At 37.2% G+C, this 26,378-nt stretch overlaps 1 protein-coding gene across 3 annotated transcripts in view; it reads left to right on the top strand.

Annotated features, from left to right (window-relative positions):
* The window catches only part of Gria3 (glutamate ionotropic receptor AMPA type subunit 3), a 264,405-nt gene that overhangs the window by 114,937 nt on the left and 123,090 nt on the right, over positions 1-26,378 (top strand). For all 3 annotated transcript variants that reach the window (XM_029473262.1, XM_021152663.2, XM_021152661.2), the window contains one exon: positions 17,511-17,698. In XM_029473262.1, the coding sequence (XP_029329122.1) occupies positions 17,511-17,698 (188 nt within the window). The remainder of the gene's footprint in view (positions 1-17,510; positions 17,699-26,378) is intronic.

The raw sequence follows: 26,378 nt of genomic DNA on the forward strand, positions 1-26,378 counted from the left end.
TCCCTCCCTCCCTCCCTCCCTCCCTCCTTCCCTCCCTCTCTTCCTCCCTCTCTGAAACAAAAAGTACTGGGCAGACCCCATGCCAAATAGTAGTTGGCCAACACAAAACAGGCACCATGACTTTCTGGCTTTCGTTTATTCTTAAGTTTAAATAAACCACAATCTAATGAGTCAATGACCAGAATGTCTGTCCATAGTCAAAAAAAAAAAAAAAAGCATTTACTATGATCCAGCAACATCACAGATTTAGTAGAAGTGACAGTTTCCTTGGATTGTTCCAGGGTCAGTGTACACTTGGCTGATTGCCTCCAATTTTGACTTCTCCAGACCTGATATATTAATATCTATGTTGAAATGATAATCCTAAGACACTCAAAGATTCTCAGGCAACAAAAACAATTATGTGCTATTTATCTGATCATACTTACAGTGAAAGAAAATTGGATGTATGTGATTTAGAGATACAGTAGCGTTTCAATAACAATAAAATAACTACAAAGAGATTTCCATTTAGTACCCAAATGCTCAGCAAATTGTCTAGATGTTACTGTAAGATCTGTTTCTCTGCCTCCCTACTCACTTACAATTTCCTGGGTATGTCATATATCCCATGCAAAATAAAAATATTAGACTAAACTAGATGATATCTAAAGTCTTTCATAATTCTGATGTCCAATAATTGTATTGTCTTTGTAATTCCTTGACTGACATCTGAATATATAGCACTAAAAATAATTTGAACATAGACTGCCTCAAAGGAACCACATAATTCAGTCACTGTCCTTCTATCATCGGCCTTTGAAGTTTCAAAGGCTAGGGAGCAGTTTTAGGGTTATCTCAAAGGCTAGAGAGCAGTCTCAGGACTATTAGCAGAAGTTGAATAAGATATTTTTCTTAACCTACCTATGAAAGGCTACAGAAAGGCAGTGAAGTGCATCTTTGAGATGATGAGGACCTCTCCCATAGAAGATCAGGATGCATTTGACAAGCATGGGGAAGTGGCTTAGAGAATTCAATAAAGGAGTTTGGCAGTTGCTTCCAAAAGACTACATTGCTCTCAAGATACTTTGAAATTAAATTTGTATTATTAATTGAAAAAGCAAGAAGAGAACTTTAGAATATATCAGACAAAAATTACACAGATGAGTTTACTTGCTGAGAGGTACACCACAGGCAGCCCTGGCATTTGGCAGCAGTCTTGACAAGTACCTTCAGATTTCATTTGCCAGTAGGTTCAAATGTATTTCTATATCCTCTCTCTCCAAAATGTATCTATAACTAAAATGCCAAAAACAATCTGTAAAAGCTCTATAAGTGTTAAATATCCCTAAAGACACAATTTTTTCCCCAAGTAGAGATAGCCCCTGGATGCTTCCTCCCACAAGAAAAGAAATTTTCCAGCAGCTTACCTGAACCTCATCTATTAAATGTAGGACTTAGTGTGGAAAAAATTACTTTCAAATCAATTGGATATCACCTGACCTGATTTTTGAACCCACACCAACCCAAACCCAAAGGAAAACTCTGTTACCGATTCTGCCTAGTGAACAGTGACATATCTGTTCTGGTTACAGAAAAGAATAATGTCAAAACTAGCAAAACAATAGCAGTGAACAAAACAGCCAAGATATTTTAAAAAATCTATAGCCGCCTTACAGTGTCTATCTCACTTCTCTATCCCAACATATGAATCTCTACAGGTCTAAAAAATACTTCATATTCCAAAAATAAATACCAAGATGTCGGAAGGCTTGTCTTCTGTATCATACTTGCCTGGTTATGTGCAGTTTCTTCAATGTAGTACCAATATGACTCTGAGATGCATAGCCTATTTTTCATAAGTCCTTATTTTTAAATTAAGGCCTATTTCGCTTGGCTTGCTTATATTTAAGCATAATATAAATACAGGTGGCAGTATAAAACAAATGTGTAAGTAAATGAATTATAAAATATCCCTAAAACTACTATCAGTGAAAAAGAATCTTGCTAGTTACCTCAGAAGTCCTTTGTGCATTGTCAAGCACAGTTTCTTTGTTTATTTTGGTGAATAGATGTATAACTTAAAAGCTTCATCAGTTGTTTGTGAGCATGGTATGTAAGAGAGAGAGAGAGAGAGAGAGATTTCCAATTTGTATGAAATGAGATCTCCCTTGTTCACTGTAACTGCACATACCAGCCCAACTGGCCAGTGTGCCTCTGTCCACCATCTCTCTATTGGAGTGCAGGGATTTAAGGTGTATGCAATACTATATTGGATTTTTTTTTGTTGTTTTTGGTTTTGGTTTTTCGAGACAGGGTTTCTCTGTGTAGCCCTGGCTGTCCTGGCACTCACTTTGTAGACCAGGCTGGATTTTTATATGGGTTCTGGAGATTTGAATTTAGGTCATCAGGCTTGTGAGACAAATGAGCCATCTCCCCCACACATCAAATGCTCTTATGACGCCACAAAATTTCTGTTTATTTCTTACTTCTAAAATTTGCATTCACAGTTTTGGTTGATTGATTGCTTCATTTTTGTGGTATTAGGGGTTGAACTGACAGCCCTGTGGATGCTAAACAAGCACTTTGACACTCAGTTATACCCCAGTCCTTCCCAATCAGTGCTAAAGCTGACAATGATCCTGTCTGCCCCAGAGAGGATTGGAAGGAAGCAATTGCACATGGGCAAGTGTTCTGTATAAGCTTAAGAGATGGAGATGAAGAGTGCTGAGAGTCAAAGGCAAAACATGCATGAAAGTTAAGTGTAAGAAGCTGGGATCATCTCTGATTTCCTCTAGAACCTTTTCAGTTAAATTAGCATCCTCACATCATGTAGATACATTCAAATACAAAATAGAAAAAGCTTGTAAAATGAAATATAAGAGAATTTAAATGTATGCATTATTCAGTACTGTCCATACCCTGAATTTCCTATCCTTGCTGCAAATAATCAAAAATAAATCTCAAGACTGAATAGATAAAATGGATAGAGAAGGAAAGGCAGGAGGCAGCAGGGTTTGATAGTCTGTCTAGTGAGACTTCAACTTTCTCCAGCATTCTGCCAAGAGTCATTGATGTTAATGTTCTTGGACTATTCTGTATGAATTAGGCAAACTGTCATAGACCCACAGATTGATCACTCAACAATCTAAGGTCTGTTTTGAAAGATGGATTTTAAGTTCTTTCCTTATTCATCCCATGATATGTGGATAATTTAAAAGCATAACTGTCTGACTAATTGGCCAATTTGATCTTCAATACTGAAAAATCAGTACTTTATCATTACCTAAGACTTTATGTTTCCCTATATCACCAGAACACAAATTGAACAGATAGCATGTATAAAAATATCAGCCAGGAAGCGGAACATGTTATTCTTTTGTCTTGATCACATTCTTATCCAGTAGGAAGGGAGGGGCTAAGTCAGCATGAGCAAGCACCTACTGTATGACAGAGATATCTCATCTAAAACATGTTTTAAAAAGAGAGCTGGGTTGATCTATTGTATGAATAAATGTCTCATTGGAGACCACAAAGGTGTTGCCTCTGGGGATCAAGAAATGCAGCAACAAAATATTGAGCCAGAAAATCCCAGCATTCCCTGTCAGGAGGAGTATGCTTTGTAAAAAAGATACCATCACACCCTTAGCAACCCGAATAAAAAAATGTCAAGAAACTGTGAGAATGCTGCACATTTTTTGAAATACTCACAACAGTAGTAGTTCCCCAAGCTATGTTGAGCCTTCTTGGCATCCAAAACAAAATAGGAAGGTTTGGGGTTGGACCGACACAGTTATCCTGATTGAGCTATGCCCCCTGCCTGCTACTTCCAGATAACCCTCTGTCTGGCTCTGGGGTACAGACTGATCATACACCGTTTCCTGAAAAAGAATTCCCCTCTGTCATGCTCCAGGGACTTTGGCAGAGGACTGGAGAGGATGCTTTGTGATTCCTCTGGCATTCAAGTAACTCTCTAATGCCCAAAGTGCAGAGCAAAGGGAGGTTTGTCCAAATTTCTGACCTAAAAGGACCATGGTTTTACTTCTTTTCTAATTAGGATAATTAACCTCCTCTGTGCATTCATTTTATTCCAATCCAAATGGCTCAAATTAAAATGGCACAGGGGACTTTCAAGCTCTGGGGACAGGAAATACTTTATAAATACCTTTAATATTCATTTCAGCCACAATTATGGCAAAGCCAGAACAAAGTTGGCATAGCAACTTCATCCTTGACACAATCTGGAGCAGTTTGAAGGCCGCTTTCAGAATATTATTGATGCAAATGTCTCATCAGCTATAAAACTGTGTCCTTACCCCATACCATTCGCTGACTAAACTGGAGTGGAGGTTAGGCAGGGAGGATGCTTGTAAAAGATATTATTTCTCTTTGTATTTTCATATGAGTTTTTGTATTTTGTCTGAGAAAGCCAAAAAAAGTTATATGGCTTATAAGTTGGTAGAAATTGTTATAAGATTGACAGAATTTTTTCTTTCAAAATAACCATGGAAGACCAAACTTTGGAAGGATTTTAAAAATTGGAGTCCAGCAGTATTTCACATAGGACAGAGGTATGTTGCTGGAATTTTTTCCCTAGGTGGTTTTAGTTACCCATTCTCCACCTCTGAGCAAGTTTGAAGGATCCCTAGCAGGTGTCTACCTCCTTCATGCCACCCATGAAGAGACAAATAAATGAATACACTCCCTGTAGATTGTTTGCCTGTTCTACAAGCTGCAGTCTGCAGATTTGTCTGCATACAGCCCTTCTACTTGTACAGGAAGCTGCTATAGTCACCAGTCTAACTACAGACCTTGTGAGTCTCCATAAATGATAAAGACTACAGAATAGACAAAGTTAGGATGTCTGCTTAAAGTGCATACAGAAGAATCTATTTTAGCCTAGCGATGCTGGGATTTCCTCTGATGTGCCTTGGTTGTAGCCTTGGACTATCCCCAGAAGATGAAGATCCTGATGTGCTACTTGGTATGCTACAAGTTCAACTGCATACATTTCTCAACATGCTGTTAAAAGGCTTTTGTGGACATATATTCAACAAGCTGGCCATTCTCAAAACTTTTCCAATATATGACCTGGTTTCCTCCTAACCCATCCTTCTGTAAGCCTTTCATGCACCTGAATTACCCATCTATGTTAACTAGCTAACCTGTTGATTTGAGTAATTATACAGTAGTGACAAGACATTACTACTCAAGTTATGATGTGCTAATGTACCACACGGGAAGATTATTTTAAAATGTATTCTAGTTCATCAAGTGTAGGGAGGAACTAAAGGGTCTGCATTTCTAACAAATGGCCTTGATAATGCCAATATTGCTTACCCATATGGCACTTATAAAGTTGCAAAGGGACAGCATATATCTTATTTATGAATGAGTTAAGCCTAACTAGTGTCTCTAGAATAAGAGACTGGCACACCAACCTTTTAACTAACAATAGCTTCCTTTCTTATTAAGGCTAAAAGAAACATAGCCAGATCTGCCAGAGGTATGGCAAAGTAAACCCTGGCATAGACTACCCTTCTTTGGACTTGGGTCATTAGCATAAGCCATCCTAGGTACCTTCTCTGCTTTCTGAAGCCAACTCTGCAGACCAAATTCATTCTGCATGCAGACACTCCATTCATCGCATCCACTTTCACAGTGGCTCAGAATGACTGCTGTCACCATATCACTCATGCTGTGATCTGCATCAGTGGTTAAGACAGAAGAAGCAGCGAGATCATCCAAGTCACAAGCCATTTATTTCATACTAAGAAATAAGTCTTTTATCCAAGTGGGGCCAGCTAAGCTGGGCTGTTGTCATGGTTCTAAGGTTTCAGGAAATGTTCGGTTTAGACTATTGAGTTCCTCAGTAGAGAGCAAAGTAATCCTTGACAATGGCCCAGGTGTCATTAATCCTACCAATAAAATACTAGACAAGGAAAATCTATTTCTCTTCTAAGGTGTGAATTGCAAAAATGTGTGCAGTTGCTTAATTTTTTAAATAGGAATTGACTGCCTTGTTTCTCTCCTAAACCAAACCCCAAATCACTCTCTCATGCATTGTTCTTCAGTCAAAATAGCTCTTAAGGAACATCTCAATAACATTATATGGTTCAGCTTATTCAAACATTGGTAGAATGTGTATATACATTGAGAAATAGTTAAAGCTAAATGATAAATACATAGTCATTGTGTGGTGAGAATATTTAATATTCATTCTATGGTTTTCAAGAATGAATTGTTATTAGCTATAGTTGCTTTTATATAGATTTCTTAAAACTAATTCCTTCTAATTGTACTACATGTCCTGTCACCAATAGTACCTTATACCCATCTTAGCTCCTAGTTACAACTATTCCACTCTCTACTTCCATGGGATGAACATTTTTAGAATCCATATGTGAATGAGATTGTATGATATATTTTTTTCTGTACCTTACTCATTTCAATTAAGATAATACCCTCCAGATTCATCCAAGTTGTTGCAAGTAACAAGATGCTCCCTTGTTGATATTTGGAGAGTTAAACACTACAGATTGGAAGGTTTCCCTAAGAAGATTCCAGAGCATTATGATTATCCGGCTTCAATCCAAAATATAAACATGTTTTATGGCCTAAGGGAGTTGTCAAACAGTTTTAAAACACACTGGCAAATTGAACACAGATTTAAAAGTAGGCCAGCTTGAAGATACAGAACAGCTCCACACTTTCACATCCCAGTGGCTTGGTGGGAACAAGTGTTTGCCTGCAGATCCATTACTGCTCCTGGTGGGGTCTCCACACTAAAGAAATGAACATTTCTCATTAACTGATTCACTGTGTTCTTTAGCTCTTTTGTCTCTGGGTAAATACTGAACTCTTCATCAGATCAACACTTCCATGTGCCTATGATATTACAACTCTATCTCTCACTCAAAATCATACAGAAGAGCTACAATAGTGGCTAGTAAAGTCAAACTTCTAGCTAAGAATTCAGCCTGAGTGAGTACAAAACTTTGAAGTCATGGCTGACTAGTCTCTCAACTAATCCTCCACTGTGATGACTAACTTTATAATTTCTAAGTGCATTTCATTCAAGTAAATCTCTAGCCCGTAAGCTTTCTCAACAATCCAATAACAGATTTGGAACCTTAATTGTTAGTGGCCATGGATTCCCCCTTTGTAAAGCACCTATATATTCCAGTTGACTGAAGCACTTCTAAATTCAGTCACAGCCATGTGGTTGTTGATCCTTTGCAAGAAATGTTAGCCCAGCTGGATATATCCTCTGACTAAGTGAAGTCAAAGCCAGATCTGGTATTGTCAGTTAGCTTCTCACTGTCAAGTCTATGAGTCTAGACACTTTCCTCCAGATTGGCTAGCCAAATTATAAACTGGCTTAAACTTTCACTGATTTAAATCCTAATAGCTCTAGTCAATGGACCAATTTCCAAGTGAGACATTGAGCAGGAAGGGAAAGGGAAAATGAACAGAAATATTTAAAGAGCTAATAGATTAGCAATCTTCCTTATTTCCCCCTCCTGCATCTCTAACTTATGGCCTCCATTTATCTCTTAGTACAGTTGCATTCTCTTCGTCTACCTTAGAAATAGATTATCATTTTACACTTAAGAAGAAACTACTTTCTATAATGAGAAGGTAACACATATTTTTAATACCTGCAAAAAAAATACTTGTGATTTTTTTTTAGAATGAACTTGGCTGTAACATAATCAGAAGAACAAGAATCTTGGATGGAAGGGGAAGGATTATTGCAATGACCAAAACATATACTAATAATAGCTTCAAGGGAGCTAGCTGTACAGGGGATTTAAAGGAAAACGCAGACAAACGAAACATGAGTTAACTTTACTTCACATATGCTTAGGGCAAAGAAGTCCAAGGTAGCACTCAGAATTTATAACTAGGAAATTAACAAAAAATAAGGAAGTCAGAAGAAATAGCTGGATTGGAAGCAGGGAAGGCTCTGAAATACCAAAAAGATGTCAAAACTCACCTAGTCTAAATAGGATATGACAGCCTAATTGCTTCAGGTCAGTTCTGTAAGTGATGAGAAAGATATCACCATGCAAAGAAATGTATGTTAGGGATACGTACAAAGTCATTTTAAGTTGATTGCATCGTATGTGTTCTATTAGCCCCAAATACCCAAAGGGATTTTCAGGTAGTCACAAAATTCTGCACTCTAGAACTCTTCCTGAGTAAGAGAAATGTACAGTGTAAATACATAATTTCCTGTGCTACATATACTAAAAGCACACTTAAGTATTCCAAGGTCGCCCTATTTTGACTGTTCATTTTATTTCAATTAGGTTTGTCTAGAAGGGGGAAGTGTATTTAGAACTGTGAAGGAAGATTACAAACTAATGTTTCATCTTCTTCACATCCTGGCCTCCAGACAAAATTATTGAATTGTACCTAAGTTGCAAGACGTCAAGCTCTCAGAGATAGACAAAAGTCTTCCACGTCTGTTACAATTTTCAAATATAAGAACCAGAATAAATGATAACCTGATCTCTTCATTGTACATATGAGAAACTGTAAATCAGAGGAAAATTTTAGTCAACAATAGATCCTATACTCATGTATTTTGCCTGTTATTTTTAACTTTCCATATTGATATAAAATGACATTTCTGCAATTTTCTGGATAGTGATAAATTTTGATAAACAGTTAAAAAAAGCTTACATTCAACAGAAGTGTTCTGACAGATGCATTCCTTTTAGCTTTGCCTGTAAGTCTTTCATGACTTCCCTGAAGAAGCACTTCCCCTTTCATTTAATACCCTTGTATGGAGAAGCCATAGAGTCCACAGCAAGCCTGAACATTAAAAACTATCTTCCTTCTCTTACACACTGGGACTCTTAATCAGTACCAAGGCCCACTGTAATCTACACACTTGGTAGAGTTTATGACTTGCTTCATCATTCTTAGTTGCACAAATTCTTGAGCACTACCTATAGTCTGCACATCTCTATCCACCAATGTTTATTTTTTCCCTGCTGTCCTCTTAGTAGGGCTTTACCTTTCATCCAATTGTTTTCTGTTCGTTAAGACTCAGGTCATAATATTTATCAAGGAAAATATCTGCTTGAGATAGTTTTTCTGGGCTCTCACATCTGTCCTGTAGACAATGTTAGTTTGACCATCATCTCTAAAGGGCTGTGGTCAAATGCCATGTTTAAATTATTGCTTGTATGAAATATTTTCTTTATATATTGTGATAAATAAAATTTTAGCTTTATTCCTCAGGTATTTTTAATTTTCTATTTTTAAGATTTGTTTTTGCATATGTGTGTTTTCATGCAAGTATTGTGTATATGCACCATATGTGCATATATATATATATATATATATATATATATATATATATATGGCATTTCCTCTACTATCATCCAACTTCAACTGTCAAGAACATTTCCTGATTGAGTTCTATGGTATTCCTCCTCTGCAGGTACCCATGAAATGTTAGTCCACTTACCAGTTTTTTATAAAAGAGATTACTTGACCACAGACTCAAAGTTTGAAATTCTACTTCCAGCAGGGATAAGAAACTAAGTGAGAAAGTATAAGTGAACAAAGTGATATATTGAATGCTATCTACATTTTCTCATTACTATAGGCAAATCCCTGTTCAAAAGCAACATAAGGGAAGAAGGGATTGTGTTGTCTTTGGCTTATGGGTACAGTCCAGCATAATGAAGAAAACAGAGCACAGAAGTGTGAGTCTGCTTGCTCTCATCTGAGCAGACAATGAAACAGGAACAAGAACAAGATTTCCTCCAGGCACTCTGTCTCTAGCTAGTCTCCCTCTCCTAAAGGTTAGAGAACCTCTCAAAACAGCACCACCAGCTGGAGACCAAAGTGTTCCAAACACAAGAATCTGTGGGGAACATTGCACATTCAAGCCATGACAACATCTATTAAGTGTTCAACAGTCCACAGTACAGCTTGTAGTTGACTCTTGCCCTTGGTGAATTTGCATTGCAAGTGATCCCAGAACAATTATCTAAGTAGCATACATAAATATAAAAGAATTATACATAGCACTGTAGGAGCTCCTTTTAACCCAAAGCCCAGTTGCTTTTATATTTTTATTTTAGACCTAGAGTGGCTGGCTGACAATCAGAGGCTTGCCTATTCTGATTTTCCCAGACGTTGAACACATCTACTCCAGATGGTCTTCTAAATTCCCTTGCAGCTGATAATGCGAAGCAAGTGTACATTCACTCAGTGAAACTGACATATCTCTTTGGGCATATTTTCTCAGCATAGGGTGAGGAAAGTGAACTACATAATTCACCAGCAGGGAGACAAGGTTCATAATGAAGAACAGAATGAATGAGAAAAATGGAAAATGTAGGATTATATGCACTGCCAGCTTCAGAGCCACCCTCAAACTTGACAAGTAGCAGTTGCCTCCCTTGGTGAGATATTAGGGTAATTGCAATACCTGAAGTTGCCAAACAGTACCCTACCAATTAGTGTTGTCTACAAATTCTCAATTAAAACTTAATTCTTTAAGACATTTCATTCCCAGTTTGTAAAATATAAATTCTCCATGAACGTGGGGGCGGGGATATATTGGTAAAATATAAATTCTCCATGCTCTAGCACAAGAGCATGCTCTGAGTTGAAGGAAATATATTTAAGGAAAAGGTAAAGGACACAGAACCAGTGAGCACCTTACATTTATTGATTCCACAAATTAGCCAAGGGCCATCCTAATAATGCAGCTTTAAGGAAGAGAAGATTTGAAGAAGGTCAGTTCTTAATTAAAGAATGACTTAAACAAACACAGTTATGAAGAACAAAGGCTCCAGAGAAATCTTAATTTGCTATGGGTAAATTGGATTGGGTGTGAATGAGTGTTTGTTTTTATCATGTTCCATAAAATTCGCAGATTGTCATTCATATGAAAATAGAGAGGGGTTTTCCATCAAAGCTTCCAATCGAAAGCTTTTCACATACTGAACATTTTCTGTATTAACATCTTAAGTTTATACATTCACTCTAATGCTTTTTATGAGACCAAACTGTTTAAATGAAGCTAAAGCAAATACTAGCAACAACAGAACAACCAAGCATGGGTCCAAATGTGCTATGGGTTATTTTTAAGGGAGTACATTGTGTGAAATGAATTATCATACTCTGAGTTATTGGCTCTGAGGTCAGATTTTTATACATATGGCCCCCGAGACATGGCACGTTGCAACACAAAATGAGTGGGCTTGCCATCATCTCCTGCCTCTGCTTCTATGTTTTCCCTTTTCACCTCTGTCTCTGAAACCACCTTTGTATTCTATCTCAAGCTTGTCCATGTCCTTATTTTGCCACAGCATTTAAGATAAATGTATTTCAGAAATCCATGCAGATGAAAGATGGTTAAAAAGAGAGAATATGAGGTTGTATAAGGTTGGAGTTTGCAACCCAGGCAACCACAAACATAAGAATAGAAGAGCAATTTTCATTTGGCTAGTTTCATCTGAGTGAACAAGAATACCAATTTCATAAAAATGCTAGACACATGCTCATCAAAATGTAATAGAAACAACACTAAAAGTACAATAAGCTGTTAAACTAGACATTGCATATGTTATAGATGCAATAAAGACATTAACATTATTAGAAATATTAAAAAGGAAGAAGCCATACTCAAGGAATAAGCTTGAATCTTAAAATTAAAAGACAGGGGTGCTGGAGAGATGGCTCAGCGGTTAAGAGCTCTGATTGTTCTTCCAGTGGTCCTGAGTTCAATTCTCAGCAACCACATGGAGGCTCACAACCTTCTGTAATGGGTCCCGGTGCCCTCTTTTTGTGTGTGTGTGTGTGTGTGTGTGTGTGTGTGTGTGTGTATAATAAATCTTCAAAAAATAAATTTAAAAGACAGAAAGGAAAGAAGGAAGGAACAGAATAAGAGCAATATTGCCAGATAAGATCTTCTATGCCTGTACTTCTAGTATTTGTTGATTTCAAGGTCAGCCTTGGCTACATAGTAACTTCAAAGTTAGCAAATGCTAAATGAGATTCTAGGAGTCAAAAGAGGACAGTCAAAAAAAGCAAGAGCTAGCCATTAGATACTTTTGAAATTTTTTGTCACAAACCCTCTAAGAAACCTTACCAGGCACAAATGTTTATAAATGCAACCAACACTTCTGTAATGGCTGTTCATAAATACTAGACTCTGTCATCTGGGACACTGTTAGATACCATGTCAGAAGTACCTAGAGAAAAGTTCATCTTCAGTATATTTTCTTGGATGTCTTCATTACCATTTTCTGTATGCCAAAATGCTGTTGACTGTTTTTCTGTTTGTTTTGGTTTTTTTTTTTTCCGAGAAAATACTAAATCTGTTCAGCATGAAGTAGTTTTACATTTTGTTGAAACAGTGGGGGAAAAAGAAGAAACCTGGCCTTGTTTCCCTAGGAACATGATTTTGACAGTATAGGTCTGAGAGCTTTTTGTATCTGTTATCATCCCTTTTGTGGGGTCAAACTAATAGCCATAGATTGAGTACTCCTAAGAACAGATGTTGAAATGTCAATTCATATGCCAAAAGGCTCTTGGTGAGTCTCCTCATTGGCAGCACTTGTGCAGAGAAATGGAAAGTTGGCTAAGTAAAGTTGTGGTACACTCATGCCAAGGTATTAGAGCTCTGAAGCTGAGGTTGCCCATTAGTTATCCCACTGGAAGTTTGGAATGATCATGTTTTTATACTTGGCTGCTACCAGACGTTGGATACAGGATGCCCTGGAGAGGAGGCCCAACATTAAGTCAGGTATCTCTCTTCCACCAACAACTTTCCCATCAGCAGAAGTAAGCTCTTTGATACCAAAGAATGATCTAGCTGCACAAAGCAGCATCCCTGCACAACCTCTAACCAAGATGGTCTGCTTGTTTGCCAAGTGATGCTCAATAAGCAGTGCACTAGAATTCAACTGGTCCTGACTACGATCCATTTCCTTATACCTAAGTGCCCTGTCCCTCCTTTATTGCTATCCTCCCATGTTACTTTGGTCAGATGCAGAGAGTAAGCTCTCAATCAGCCAGTTATCTATATGGTAACTCCCACCATTTAAAATGAGGATGAGTGAGGGCAAGAACAGCATTGGTGGTTTGGAATCCAGTTGACATAATTTGTTACTCAAATCAAAGTAGCTTTGAGACTTACAAAGCTGGGCATGTGAAAACTCACACAGGGCAGATGACAATCCTGAAGCTGCTAAAACAGCAGGCTTTATTTTTACAAAGCCAGGACTTTGTTGCAAACCTCACCTCCTACAAACACTAGCACCTGGTTTTGCTCTGCCAAGTCAAACATTTCTTTCTTTCTCCCTCAAGCTTCTATTTATGCTTTGGTCAGCTGGAACAGAGTCAGTGAAACGATGATTAAATTGGGTATGAAAACAAATAAAAAGCTCGACTTGGATCGCTCACTGACATCTACTGAACTGAGTTGACCATTCCCCTCGAGTTCTAGATTGCAGCAGTCCCATGCTCAAGCAGACACTGGGAAACTGAACGGAAAAGAAGTGTAATGCTAAGCCACAGTTGTGACTTGCTCAGACAAAAAAAAAAAAAAAAAGAAAAACTGTAAGAAAGACTCATAACCAACACACTCATCAAAAATCAGTGTGCTGTTTCTGCTGAGTTTTTGATTAGGTAACACATCCCCATGGTTCAAAGAACAGAAGTATAAAAATATCTATGAAAATCATTGCTTATTAAGAGGAAGCACATAGCAGAGTGTTGATCTGTCATCTGAATATTCTAGCACCTTACACTCTGAGAGGACACCATGAACTGGACTTTTAAAGTCTTAACAGTTTTATCCTTGCAGAAAATAATACCTGCCTCTTTTTAAAGAACCAAACATTATATAACCAAGTGGGATGTGGGATGTCTTCATAATTCTGTGTCTCTGAGAAAACACTAATAGTTCTTGGCAATTTTTCCCCCAGCATATACAAGCATGGGCTTTTTAGCAAAAGTAGATAAAATATGATATAATAATAATGCCATATTATACATGCTAATTTGTTAGTTCTGTAGTGGAAATCTCTCCTTGTTAGTGTATGCACATTGTTGACAACTAAACTTTAGTATAGCATCCTGTGTGATATACTTAATACATTGTATTTTGCATTTTTATAATATACGTGATACAATTATTCAAAATGCCTTTTCATTGCTTTTGATTGATTTATCTTGAATACAAAATAAGGCATATCTGGGAAAATTAATGAGAAGACATTAAAGGAACCTTTATGGGAAGAAGAGAAACACCCAAAAATGTCTACAAGTATCAGGGTATGCTTGGTAAAGGGGGAGATGTGTAGTTACACTAAATAGGTAACAAAGTATTAAGTGAGTAGATGATACCATTTTTCAGGTTTGAAAGAACATGAAAACAAATGTTAAGTAAGGACCAGTCCAGGAAGAGGGATTAAAGAAAGTCAAAAGCAGGGTAGAATGCAATGGACATTAACACGTACACAGAGAGTTGTTAAAGCTTTATCAGAACTAACAAGTTTCTGCAGAATCCAACCTAAATACAAATTAATAGAATTTGACTATTTAAATATATAATCAATCCAGACTAGAAATACATCTCAGTGATATGGTGCTAGTTTAGCATTCATATGGCCCTGGATTTCCCCACCACCACCCCAGAAACTCTATGATACTAAAATAACTTACATCAAAATAAACAGTAACCCTATAGCCATTTACACTTACTGTTCAGATAATATCTGAAATATCAAGACCAATAAAATATTGACAAGTCAACACCCTGTTACGAATAGAGCAAGTCCATGAAAATCCACCCTTCCCCAAGGGCTTATAGGCATATAATAGTATCCAGTGTGGAGAGACTTGTGAAGCTACATCCTTCCCTGAATATCTACAGTCAATTAATCATTACTGAATGTGGGAGAGACATTTTTTTCAGTAGCATAGCCACTGGTAAAAGTGTTATGCTCTTATAAATAATCCCTTACCCATGTCCCTGTAAACAACTGTAATAAAGCTCACAGACCTTTTTTAAAAAAAAAAATCCTGAAAATAGAAGGAAGACTACTTAAGAAGAAAGAGATAGTAGGAATAGGAGGGGCACAAAACAGGATAATGGAAGATGAATATAATAAAAATGCTTTGTATTCATGTACAAACGTGTCATCATGAAACCTGTTATTATGCAAAATTAACATATACTTAGAAACATTGAAAATTATCCATTTAAAAAAAAAGATAGAACTGAAGGGAAAATAGTTATCATCACATAAAAGGAATTGTTGAGGATTGGGACATCTTTAACCTGGAGAAGAAAAGGTTAAAGAGAGCCATGTTAACAGCCCTTAAAAATGTGGAAGATTGTCACATGGAAAAGAGATTAATCTTCCTCCCTGTCATCTTAAATTGTGGACAAGGTCCATTAGGCAGAGATGACAAGAATTTGGATTTTCTACTAAATGTGTGAACACTTGTGTTTTGTTAAAAAGCCCTTTTTTTAAGAAAAAAGTTTACTTTAAATATATCAAAGAATCCCTATGTAATTTCTTTACTGTTATTATTAAGCCAATATTTTCCTCATAAATAGTCCAAAAATAAAATTCAACACAGTCCTTACTGAATTTTCATAAATTCTTAATTAGTGGCATTCAAAATAATGAGGCCTTATTATACACTGCTTAAGAAAGCTTTCCACATGCTTTAATCTCTTTCTTCCTATGTTTATTTCTTAATCCCATGCCTTGGCCCACTATGTGCCCTCAACTCCCACTAAAGCAGAGAGTACATCTAAAACCCACATGAAAATGTAAATCTGAGAAATAAATATGCACGGTTGGTTTTATAAGAGTAAGAATTAACATTTAAAGCAATGGTAATTTGCTCTGATCTGTAATTTTGAGCTCCTGTGCTGAAATTGCTCATTTGGAAATTACCGAGTGCTTGGGTCTCGTTTGTGATCTTCTTCCTGCACACACCCAGCACACAAAGGAGTTATAATGACCGGCTGAGTCACTACTGCCATCTCCCTGAAGCATGTTCTCCAAATGCCAATACCATTTTCTATGGTACAGTGGAGGACGACTCTGAGCCACAGCCTGCTTACACCACAGCAGACAGAGAACCGGGAGTGTGTTCAAAAGGCATCGCCACCTCCTCCATCCTCTGCTTCTGTGGCCATTGAACTATTACATCACAGATAATTGGGATTTGCAAATCATATCTATCACTCCTATTGGGAGAAGGGAGATTGTTTTGATAATATCCCAATAAAGTTGTCTATTCTTGATGAGATTATACTCATTATAAATTCATACAGGAAACACAAGTGGAGATATGATATATTATTAGAAGTGTGACTACTCTAAAAGAAGTGATGCATAAACAGTTTGTGCCATTGTGCTTTGGGCTTTGTACTTGGGGGGGTTGCTTGCTTGCTTATTTGTCTGTTTGGTTTGGTTTGGGGGTTTTGGCGGTAGTGATGGTTTGGTTGGGTTGGGTTGGGTTGGTTTTGTTTTGTTTTTGTTTTTTGAGACAAGGCTTCTCCTTTTAACACTGGTTGTCCTCGAACTCACTCCTTAGACCAACTTGGCCTTGAACTCACAGAGATCCACCTTATTCTGCTTCCCAAGTGCTGGAATTAAAGGCCTGTGCCACCTCTGGCTGGCTGATTTGGGATTTTCAAAATAGAATCTCTTTGTCTACCGCAGGGTGGTCTTGGATCTTTGGCATCCTCCTGCATCAGTCTCTCAAATTCTGACATTAGAATCATGAACTGCCTATAACTCGAAGTAGCTCTTTCTTTCCTTTGAACAGAGCTCCAGGAGGTTAGTTGCTAATGTTTGTCAGATCCAAATTACCTAATGCAGGACCAGGAACTCCTGGTAAATTTGGTTAGGAAAGGGAAATACTTCACAAAAAATAATTCTATTGAATATTTCGTAGAGTCTCTATATAACCAAAAAATAATAGTCTAAATTGAAGGCTGTCATTCACAAAATCATAGTGACTTTATCTGTGAGACACAATTTATCTTGTTCAATAGTCACATACACATGTGGTTCAGCTTGTTTTAATAAGCCTCTAGCATGAGTAGTTATTTATAATGTTTTGTTGTGGGTTTCTTTTAACCTGTAATTCTGAAGAATTAAGTGATAGATGAAAGAAAAGAACTTCAAATGCAACAGAGAAAATTACAGCCCGACCTAAGAGGTTCTTGGCATTCGTTCCAAAGATATTTTGATAATGCATGACAAAACATAAGGGACTTGACAAACACCTATCCCCATGGTGCTCACAAATGAGAGAATCTCCTTCCCTTTAAAACAAAACACCAAGATGGAGGTGCCAACCACCTGGAGAGTTGAGGTTGGAGCTGTGAGGGTCACTTGGTCTCTCCAGTGAATACAGTTTGAAGAGACCCAATGGGCTGTTAATAGAAACTCAGTGGAATCTTCAACACCTACAGAAATATTTTCCAAGAAAAAAATTAGTATAGCTGTTTTTCCTTCCTTCAGGGTTTTCCATCCTGCAAGCAATTATGGAAGCAGCAGTGCAAAACAACTGGCAAGTGACAGCAAGGTCTGTGGGAAACATAAAGGACATCCAGGAATTCAGACGCATCATTGAAGAAATGGACAGAAGGCAGGAAAAACGATACTTGATTGACTGTGAAGTCGAAAGGATTAACACAATTTTGGAACAGGTATGTCTGAGACTTAGCTCTCTCCCAGTCTGCAAGTTAAATCATTATCCTGAGGCAGTTCCCGTATCTGCTAATAAATTAAGTAGCCAACAGAATAAGCATGGCAACAGTTTTCATAGTCTTTCTAATCCCTTTTTCCTCCTGAGTGGCTGCAGGAAAAAAAAAAGGAATGAGAAGAAAAGAAAATTCTAAGCTTATAAAAAAATTGCATCGCATGATTAATTTGAATGTCTCTGCAATTTGATGCTACATATCAGATAAATCTATTGCTCCACTCCTGTTTAATAGATAGCTGGTTATTTCAAAGTAATCCCTGTCCTTTCCTATATCTTCTGGCCCAACAGGGAACAGACAATAGATTAGGCAGGGCTGACAGGTAGAATTTTTGTTTCTCATTACTGGAATATGTACTGCCCTGGACCCTTCTAGGAAACACCAGCTATAGTTGATGAATGTGGGTAGATACTACTTACCAAGGTCAAATTGTCTATATCATTCTAAATTTTCCTTTTGGGTTAGTAGGGGTAAGAGAATACTTTAAGCTATTTTTAATTTTATAAACTTTATTATAAAACAACCCTGGAAATAAAAATATTACACACCAAAATTCACCAGACCCAAAGTCTATACAGATCAATGAACTTCTATACTAGAACTGGCATTTGGAACAGAAACTGTGAATCTTTACATTAAAATTTACACTTTAGTATCAAACGTTTTATACATTTACACACCACCAAAATTAAAAAGATTCTATGACAGATTTAGAATTAGAAAAACAATTAGCTTTAGGTCCTCTTTCATAGCTCATGTCCATTACCTGCATCCAGTCCTTCCTTGACCCCTTAAATTTAGCCTTTCTTGTTCTCCTTTTTGGATGTTATACTAAACTTTTTATACTATATATTTTTTAAAAAAAGGTGATATATTAAAAATATTTTGGTTTTAAAAGTGTGAACAATTTTTAAAAAGCAGGCCAAAATTACATAAGACATGCACAAGCAAACCAGACAAAATCCCAGCGCTCAGAAGGGGAAGTGAACACAAAATCCCACCCCTAACCAAGGAGCTATTTGCTATAGATTCCTGCTGGGAGAGGAAGTCAGTTTTCTTCCAGGGAGAGACACTGGGTGTATCAGCCTCACTAAGGGGCAGGCCCTATACCCAGGAATCGTTGGTCAATAATAATTGGATTCCATGTGTATTTGTGGTTGTTTATTTCCCTTTGGTTGATTGTTCTGTTTTCTTTGAGGTGGATAGGGAGGTGGGAGAGCATCTGGGAGGAGGTGAAGAAGGGAAAAGGGTGGGAGCAGAAAACATTGTATGTAATTCTCAAAGAATAAAAACGTTTTAAAAAGTGGAAACAAACCCTTCAACGAAAGAAACAAGATAAAGAAGAAAACATAATCCAATGTGCCACCATGTTTTCACTATCAAGGATGAATATGTAAACTTTAGAACAAAATTACTAGGAATATTGATCCTAAGCTAGATGGACACTGTGTATGGGATAGAGGGCCAAATTGAACCTTGAAAGTTTACTGTTTCCTTACAAGTCTCAATTTACCACTTAATAACAAAGTTCCTGTTGCTACCATTGAAGGAAACTATAAGGGAAATCTTCTAATTTAACCCCAATGTGCCTGGAAGCCAAAAGAGCAGAAAATAAAATCATGGTGAGCAGCCATTGCTTATGGGAAGGGCTTTATATAAGAAATGAAATATTAAAAATCTGTTAGATCTATCCCTATAAAAAGAAAAGACAAAAAAGAAAGAGAAAGAAAAATGAGAGGGTGGGGGAGACAGAGACTGCAGGTGCTACAGGTTAGAAATAAAAAGCTACTCCCTTGTTAAGCTCAGCACTGCTTTTCATGGATGATGGTTCATAGAAAATCTAGAGCGCAAGCCTGGTTAGTTCCTCAACTAACATTCACTCGAGCAACACAAATGGTCCATGCTCTCCCTCACTGAAAAACTTTCCTTTGATTTTTTCAGATCTTAAAAATGAAGAATCAGGTCAGTGATGCGGCTCTATGTACTACATGCCCTCCAAAATGTTTAGACCGAAATAGCCTTTTAGTGGGTGACCTACTTAGTAGCCCCAAACAGAAGAACATCTCTCTTGTCACACTTTTTTGTTTTCCTTCTGTTTCATTAGGGACTTTGGCTTCTCGAATAACCAATATTCTCTTAAAGGTCTGGGGATTTGCAGGAACTTAGACTGGACTGAGAGGTTTTTCAGTTCTGGGTAATGGAAAAAGTGGTGGGTAACGCTTTGACTTCTATATAGCTCTGAAACCTCGGGTACTTAACTTTTTTTACCCCAGTTTCCTCATCTACATGATGGAAAACTATTTTGCTCTACAACCCCTCAAAAAGCCATAAAATTTTGGAGAGAAAAATCGATATCACAGGAGGAAAATCAAGCTGTTTACCAAAATCCACATTTCTGGTTTATTTTATGTCTTACTTCTCTGTCTTCCTTTCTCCTTGATGTACTTTGAAAATATCCCTCAGAAGTAGCTTTCATGCAATTTTATTCATTTATCATCTTTCAGAAAATCATGAAAAACTCTCAACACATATTTGCTTTCTCTGCCATTGAGTAGCTCCTGTAAAACATATGTTCTACAAAGTAGGGGCTAGAATGAGCTACAAACTTTATGGTACATACTAATCTAGGTCAGATGGCCATTGATAAAGTACACTTTAGTAAGTTGAACTGAGCTTTGGCTACAGCTCCATCCAAAACAGTGGTTCTCAACCTCCCTGCTACTGTAACCCTTTAATAAAGTTCCTAATTGTATGATAACCCCCCAACCATAAAATTATTTTCGGTGCTACTTTATAACTGGAATTTTTGCTTATGTTAGGGAATTATAATGTAAATATCTAATGTGTAGGATATCTGATATGCAATTGCTAAGAATTTGGAACCCACAGGTTGAGAACTACTGACTCAAAGATGAAAAAGTACTTGTAGCAACATAATGTGAATGTTAAAATATACATTTTTAAATCTTTAAAAATGACTCTGTTTATTTCTATTCTAACAATAACAAAACTGCCCTTATTTATCATTTCTTTTTTAATTTTTTTAATTAGGTATTTATTTCATTTACATTTCCAATGCTATCCCAAAAGTCCCACACACACTCCCCCACCCACTCCCCCACCCACCCACTCCCACTTCTTGGCCCTGGCGTTCCCCTATATTGAGGCATATAAAGTTTGCACGACCAATGGGCCTCTCTTTCCACTGATGGCCAACTAGGCCATCTTCTGATTCATATGCAGCTTGAGACACGAGATCCAGGGGGTACTGGTTAGTTCATATTGTTGTTCCACCTATAGGGTTACAGATCCCCCCCCCCAGCTCCTTGGGTACTTTCTCTAGCTTCTCCACTGGGGGCCCTGTGATCCATCCACTAGCTGACTGTGAGCATCCACTTCTTTGTTTGCTAGGCCCTGGCATAGTCTCACAAGAGACAGCTATATCAGGGTCCTTTCAGCAAAATCTTGCTAGTGTATGCAATGGTGTCAGCGTTTGGTGGCTGATTATGGGATGGACCCCCGGGTATGGCAGTCTCTAGATGGTCCATCCTTTCGTCTCTGCTCCAAACTTTGTCTCTTAAACTCCTTCCATGGGTGTGTTGTCATTTCTTATATAAAATAAATGTCTTATTAAACAAATTGCTTAAGTAACTAATTTTAACATGATATTTTTTAAAGAAAATACTTTATAAAAAAAAGTGAATGCTTTTTATCAGAGTTTATTCTTCTGAAAAACATCCTGATATACTCCACAGATTTTAGTTCCATGATAACATTCATAATTCAATGAGTATTAAGTTCTTCTAAAATACAGCCTCATTGTTTGTTTTCAATATTATTTAGGTATTTTTCCTAGTAAATCTACTATAGTCTTACAAAATCATGTTTCATTCGACTGCCTGAGATAAAAGAGCCTCTGATAGCATTATAACACTATCGTTAACACCATTGTCAATATATCAGATTTAAGCATAAAGTTCATACTGTAGTCTATATCCACCAGGTATTAATGAAAATAGGTAGTGTAGTACAATTGCTCAAATACAATCAGATTTTCAGTAGAGTATTATATAACATAATGTCCACACTATGTTATATACAGTCTTTTTTGCTGTGAATATTCAAATAGTTATATAATTAATAGAAAGTCTTCTACTATTCCTTCCAAAGTTCTTTTTAAATTTATTTTTATTTTTATGTGCATTGGTGTTTTGCCTGCATGTATGTCTGTGTATGAGGGTGTTGGATTCACTGAAACTGATACAGATAGCTGTGAGCTGCCATGTGAGTGCTGTGTATTAAACCCAGATCCTCTGAAAGAACAGTCAGTGCTCTTAACTGCTAAGCCATCTCTCTGGCTCCCCAAAGTTCTTTTTGAACTCTTTGAGGCCTTCATATGTGACTGGAGAAGAAAATCAGTTAGAAGTTGGCCTTCCTTTAGTATCCCTGTATACCAATCAATCTGCAAGAAATGTATGATAGATGTATTTACAAGTGTGAGAACTACCATAGAAATTAACAGAGGGTCAAATGAGACCATGATAACTTCTTAGGGCTCAGAGACCATTTACAAACTGTAGATCCTAAGCCCAAGATTTAGAGCACTACTTGTTTCATTTCTTCCAATTTCAATAGTTATTTCTTTTTCTCTTATCTGGGAATTACAATATAATACAACATGTCTCCCTTCCCTTTCCTACTTCCAGCCTTTCCCATATATCCTTCCCACTTTTCTTCAAATTCATGGCCTCTTTTTTCATTATTTGCTATTGCATCTGTTATGCATATGCATGTACATGTGTGTGAGCTTGTATATGTGTGTGTGCACATGTGTGTGCATGTACATTGTGTGAATGTATGTAGAGACCCAAAGTTGATATCTTGTTTCATCCTCCATCATTCTCCACTTTATTTATCAAGGTAGGTTCTGTCCATGAACCTAAAGCTCACTCACTCTCAAGGCAATCAAGCTAGTTCCTTTGTCCCAGGAATCCAGTCTGAATGGATTTTGTCACTTACTAGCTTTCTGACAAGGGATAATATATGTGTTTCCCTGTATTTCCATTTTTCTCAAAAGAAACCACAAATGAAACCTTTATGTAGATGAGTTAATATGTACAAATCATTTGGATATGTCCCTGATCTATAGTGTTGGTATACCACTTTGATGTCCAAAAAAGTACTGTCATACAAATGATCTCATGTGAACTTCACAATAAGATGCCTGCATGAAAGATATGTTTATTCCAAATTTATACATGAACATTGAAGATTGAAGACTTCTAGATGACTTGTCAAAATTTTACTTCCAGTTCAATTATCAGTATGCAACAGAGGAAGTGTGAAACAGAAGCGGGTCTGCTGACCCCTAGTCTAGGGTTCTTGCTTTAAACAGCACCATTTGCTTTAATTTCTACACTACTCATTAAATAACTCATCAAACCCAAATGTAGTCTACTCAACAGACTCTATCTTAAAATGATGGCAAAGCAATTAGAGATTATCCAAAGAAGAATGGCAAGAAAATGATTAAAGCATTAGGAAACAGTACCTTTGAGGAAAGGCTATAAATGAGTTAAGGTTGTTTATCCTAGGGAAAGAGAGCCAAGAGGCAGTTTAATCACTATGCTCAAGTATAAAGAGTTGTCATAAAGAGGGCACTGACCAACTGTTCTGCGTGCCTAAGGACAGCACTGGAGCAAATGAGCTTAACTGGACCAGAGAGACAGTCAGCACTAGGAAGGACTCATTATAAAAGGAAACAGGAAAGTAGAAGAAAGGGCAATCACTCCACTTCACACTGTACTAAGGCAAGACTCTGTTGAATTAGGAAAAGGTTATGATTAACACATTTTTCAATATTTGTTTTTCAAAAATGCACAAAATTGCAAGTTTACACTATGTGCTAGCAAGTAAAAATCTTTAATGAATAGGAAAATAAAGTATGCTATTACTGGGAATCTGTAGTTCTAGGACTCACTACAGGTAGAAAACTCCACAAATGGTCCTTTTATAAAGTGATATCGCCTATGTATGTATGGTCTCCTTGTGGATTTTTCAAGGTGCCTTTCATTTGAGGTCATATTGCTTTTTGATCTCACTGAATTCTTCATGTTCAAACACCTCCGCTTTTCTCTTTACTGTAACCTTAGGTAATACATGTGGATCAATCAACTCACTTTGAGGAGCAACTAGATTTTCAGCATCATGTAAAATAATTACATACAAATTCATAACCTATTCATAACCACCTGTATAGTATAATTCATATTTAAACTATTGATAATAATGAATAGAATATAAGTGCTACACGTGGGATTATCCGTGGGATAATGGCGAGCAGAGGCTCTGTATGCATTTAGTAAAGATGTGGGTTTTGGAAAGTATTTTTGATCCCAAGTTGGGTGAATTCGTAGGTATGAAACCAGAAGTTACAGAGGGCTAACTGCAATTCTTAACTTCCCTGTCTATCATCTATCCAGAAAGTTATCCCCTTAAATAGATTTACATGTTCTCCATTTGTTCTTCACCATATTTTCTCTTTTTCTAAACATTATTATTAGTATATTCTCTGCCTGAGTTATAACATGAACTAAATGGGATGAAGCAATATGTTTAAGTGTTCTACCCAGAAAAATGCTAGAATGTATGGATTTCTCCCAGTACTCTCTCATGCCAACTTATCTCTTCATGGATGATCTAACAGATCCCCTTGGGAAAACAGTCCAGAAGCAGATCAACCCCTAGCCTTTCCTCTCAATGCTCCCGGCAGAACAGCACGTTGACTTACTACCACATAAGACAATGTGAGTTAGCCTCTACTCTTAGAATAGCTTTGTGAGTGGTTGAGTTGAATAAACATGAGTTTGAGAAGCATAGACACATAAGTTCAAATCCTAGCTCTCTCACTACTCTATTGGATGATATTGAGGAAAATGGCTGTTTTTGTTTTGTTTTTTTTTTTTTACTTTTTTTTTATTACGTATTTTCCTCAATTACATTTCCAATGCTAGCCCAAAAGTCCCCCATGCCCTCCGCCCCCCACTCCCCTACCCAACCATTCCCACTTTTTGGCCCTGGCGTTCCCCTGTACTGGGGCATATAAAGTTTGCAAGTCCAATGAGCCTCTCTTTCCAGTGATGGCCAACTAGGCCATCTTTTGATACATATGCAGCTAGAGTCATTTAAGACTTAATTTCACAAGTATCTTACTAGCTTTTCTTTGCTCAGGAAAAGAAGCTATTTAAGAATTGTTACTCAAAAATAGTCTCCTTGTGAATTTTTCAAGGTGCCTTTCATTTGAGGTCATATTGCATTTGGATCTCACTGAATTCTTCATATTCAAACACCTGTGCTTTTCTCTTTAATGTAACCTTAGGTAATACGTGTGGATCAATCAACTCACCTATTCTTTGAGAAGCAACTAGATTTTCAACATCATGTAAAATAATTAAAGGCAAAAATCTTGAGCCATATATAGCAATTAGTACTTTTAATAACAGATATGTACTGAGTGCTTATAGCCATCTCATCTCGTGTGTGTGTGTGTGTGTGTATGTGTGTGTGTGTGTGTGTGTGTGTGTGTGTGTGTGTGTGTGTGTGTGTGAAAGGTAACCTAGAAGTCATACAGCTAATAGTTGATGAAGCTAGAATTTGAACCCAGGGAATATAGCTGCAGATGCTATTAATCACAGCACTAATTGGCCCTGCATCTGACTCAATTTTTCAGTTGGAGTTTATTCAACCAAAATTTATAAGATAAGCATCCTGATGAGGCCTGAAGTGGCTTTGTTTACACAACAGGCATTTCACAGATATTTTCTCCACTTGATGAGGAGTCATATCCCATTAACACAGAGAATTGAAAATACACCCTCAAATCGACGCTTTCGTGAAGTGCTCCTTTGTAACAAACAGGTTCATTTACTTACAGTACCAAAATAACCCAGCTTTGAAATGAGACCCACAAAGGAATATGTTGTGAAAAAGACTTCCCCGAAGTGATCTGTATATAAATCTAACATAGCTAAAGAATACCTAAAGAAGTGTGGCCTCCATTGTCTTACCATAGTCTTCTGGTGATATCCGATCAGCAGTGCCCCACTCCCACCCTACCTCACCCCCACCTTAATATCTAGAAAACCAAGCATGAATGAGAAGTGTAAATATTTATAGCAGATGGATTTCAGGTGGGTGCTTAGACTTGACAGTATTGCAAGGGCCACGGTTATCCTTTCTCCCACTATTACCACCAGACTCTAATGGGAGGAAATGTTGCCTTTAAGCATCAAGCTTCAGCGAGAACTCCTTATAGCACAAACTCTGAAACACAAGGATCTTTTCTTTCCTTGTGGCCTTAAGAGCATTTGAAAGATTAGTACAGTGATGAGCATCAGGAACAAGGTAAGGGGGAAACAGACACAAAAACCAAACTGGGAAAGCCAAATCAAAGCGCACACTATGATTCTTAGATAACAAAGGGAGTCCTTGAAAATAAATCAGAATGCAATTAGAAATAAACTTGTTCCCTAACGTGTAAAGATGTTTGTCCTGGGAGTTGATAACAGGCAGCACTATTCTTTCTACATTGAGGGACTTTAGCTTTGGCTTATAAAAAAAAAAAAAA

This window comes from Mus caroli, chromosome X (genome assembly GCF_900094665.2).
Source record: "Mus caroli chromosome X, CAROLI_EIJ_v1.1, whole genome shotgun sequence".
NCBI classification, from domain to species: Eukaryota; Metazoa; Chordata; class Mammalia; order Rodentia; family Muridae; genus Mus; species Mus caroli.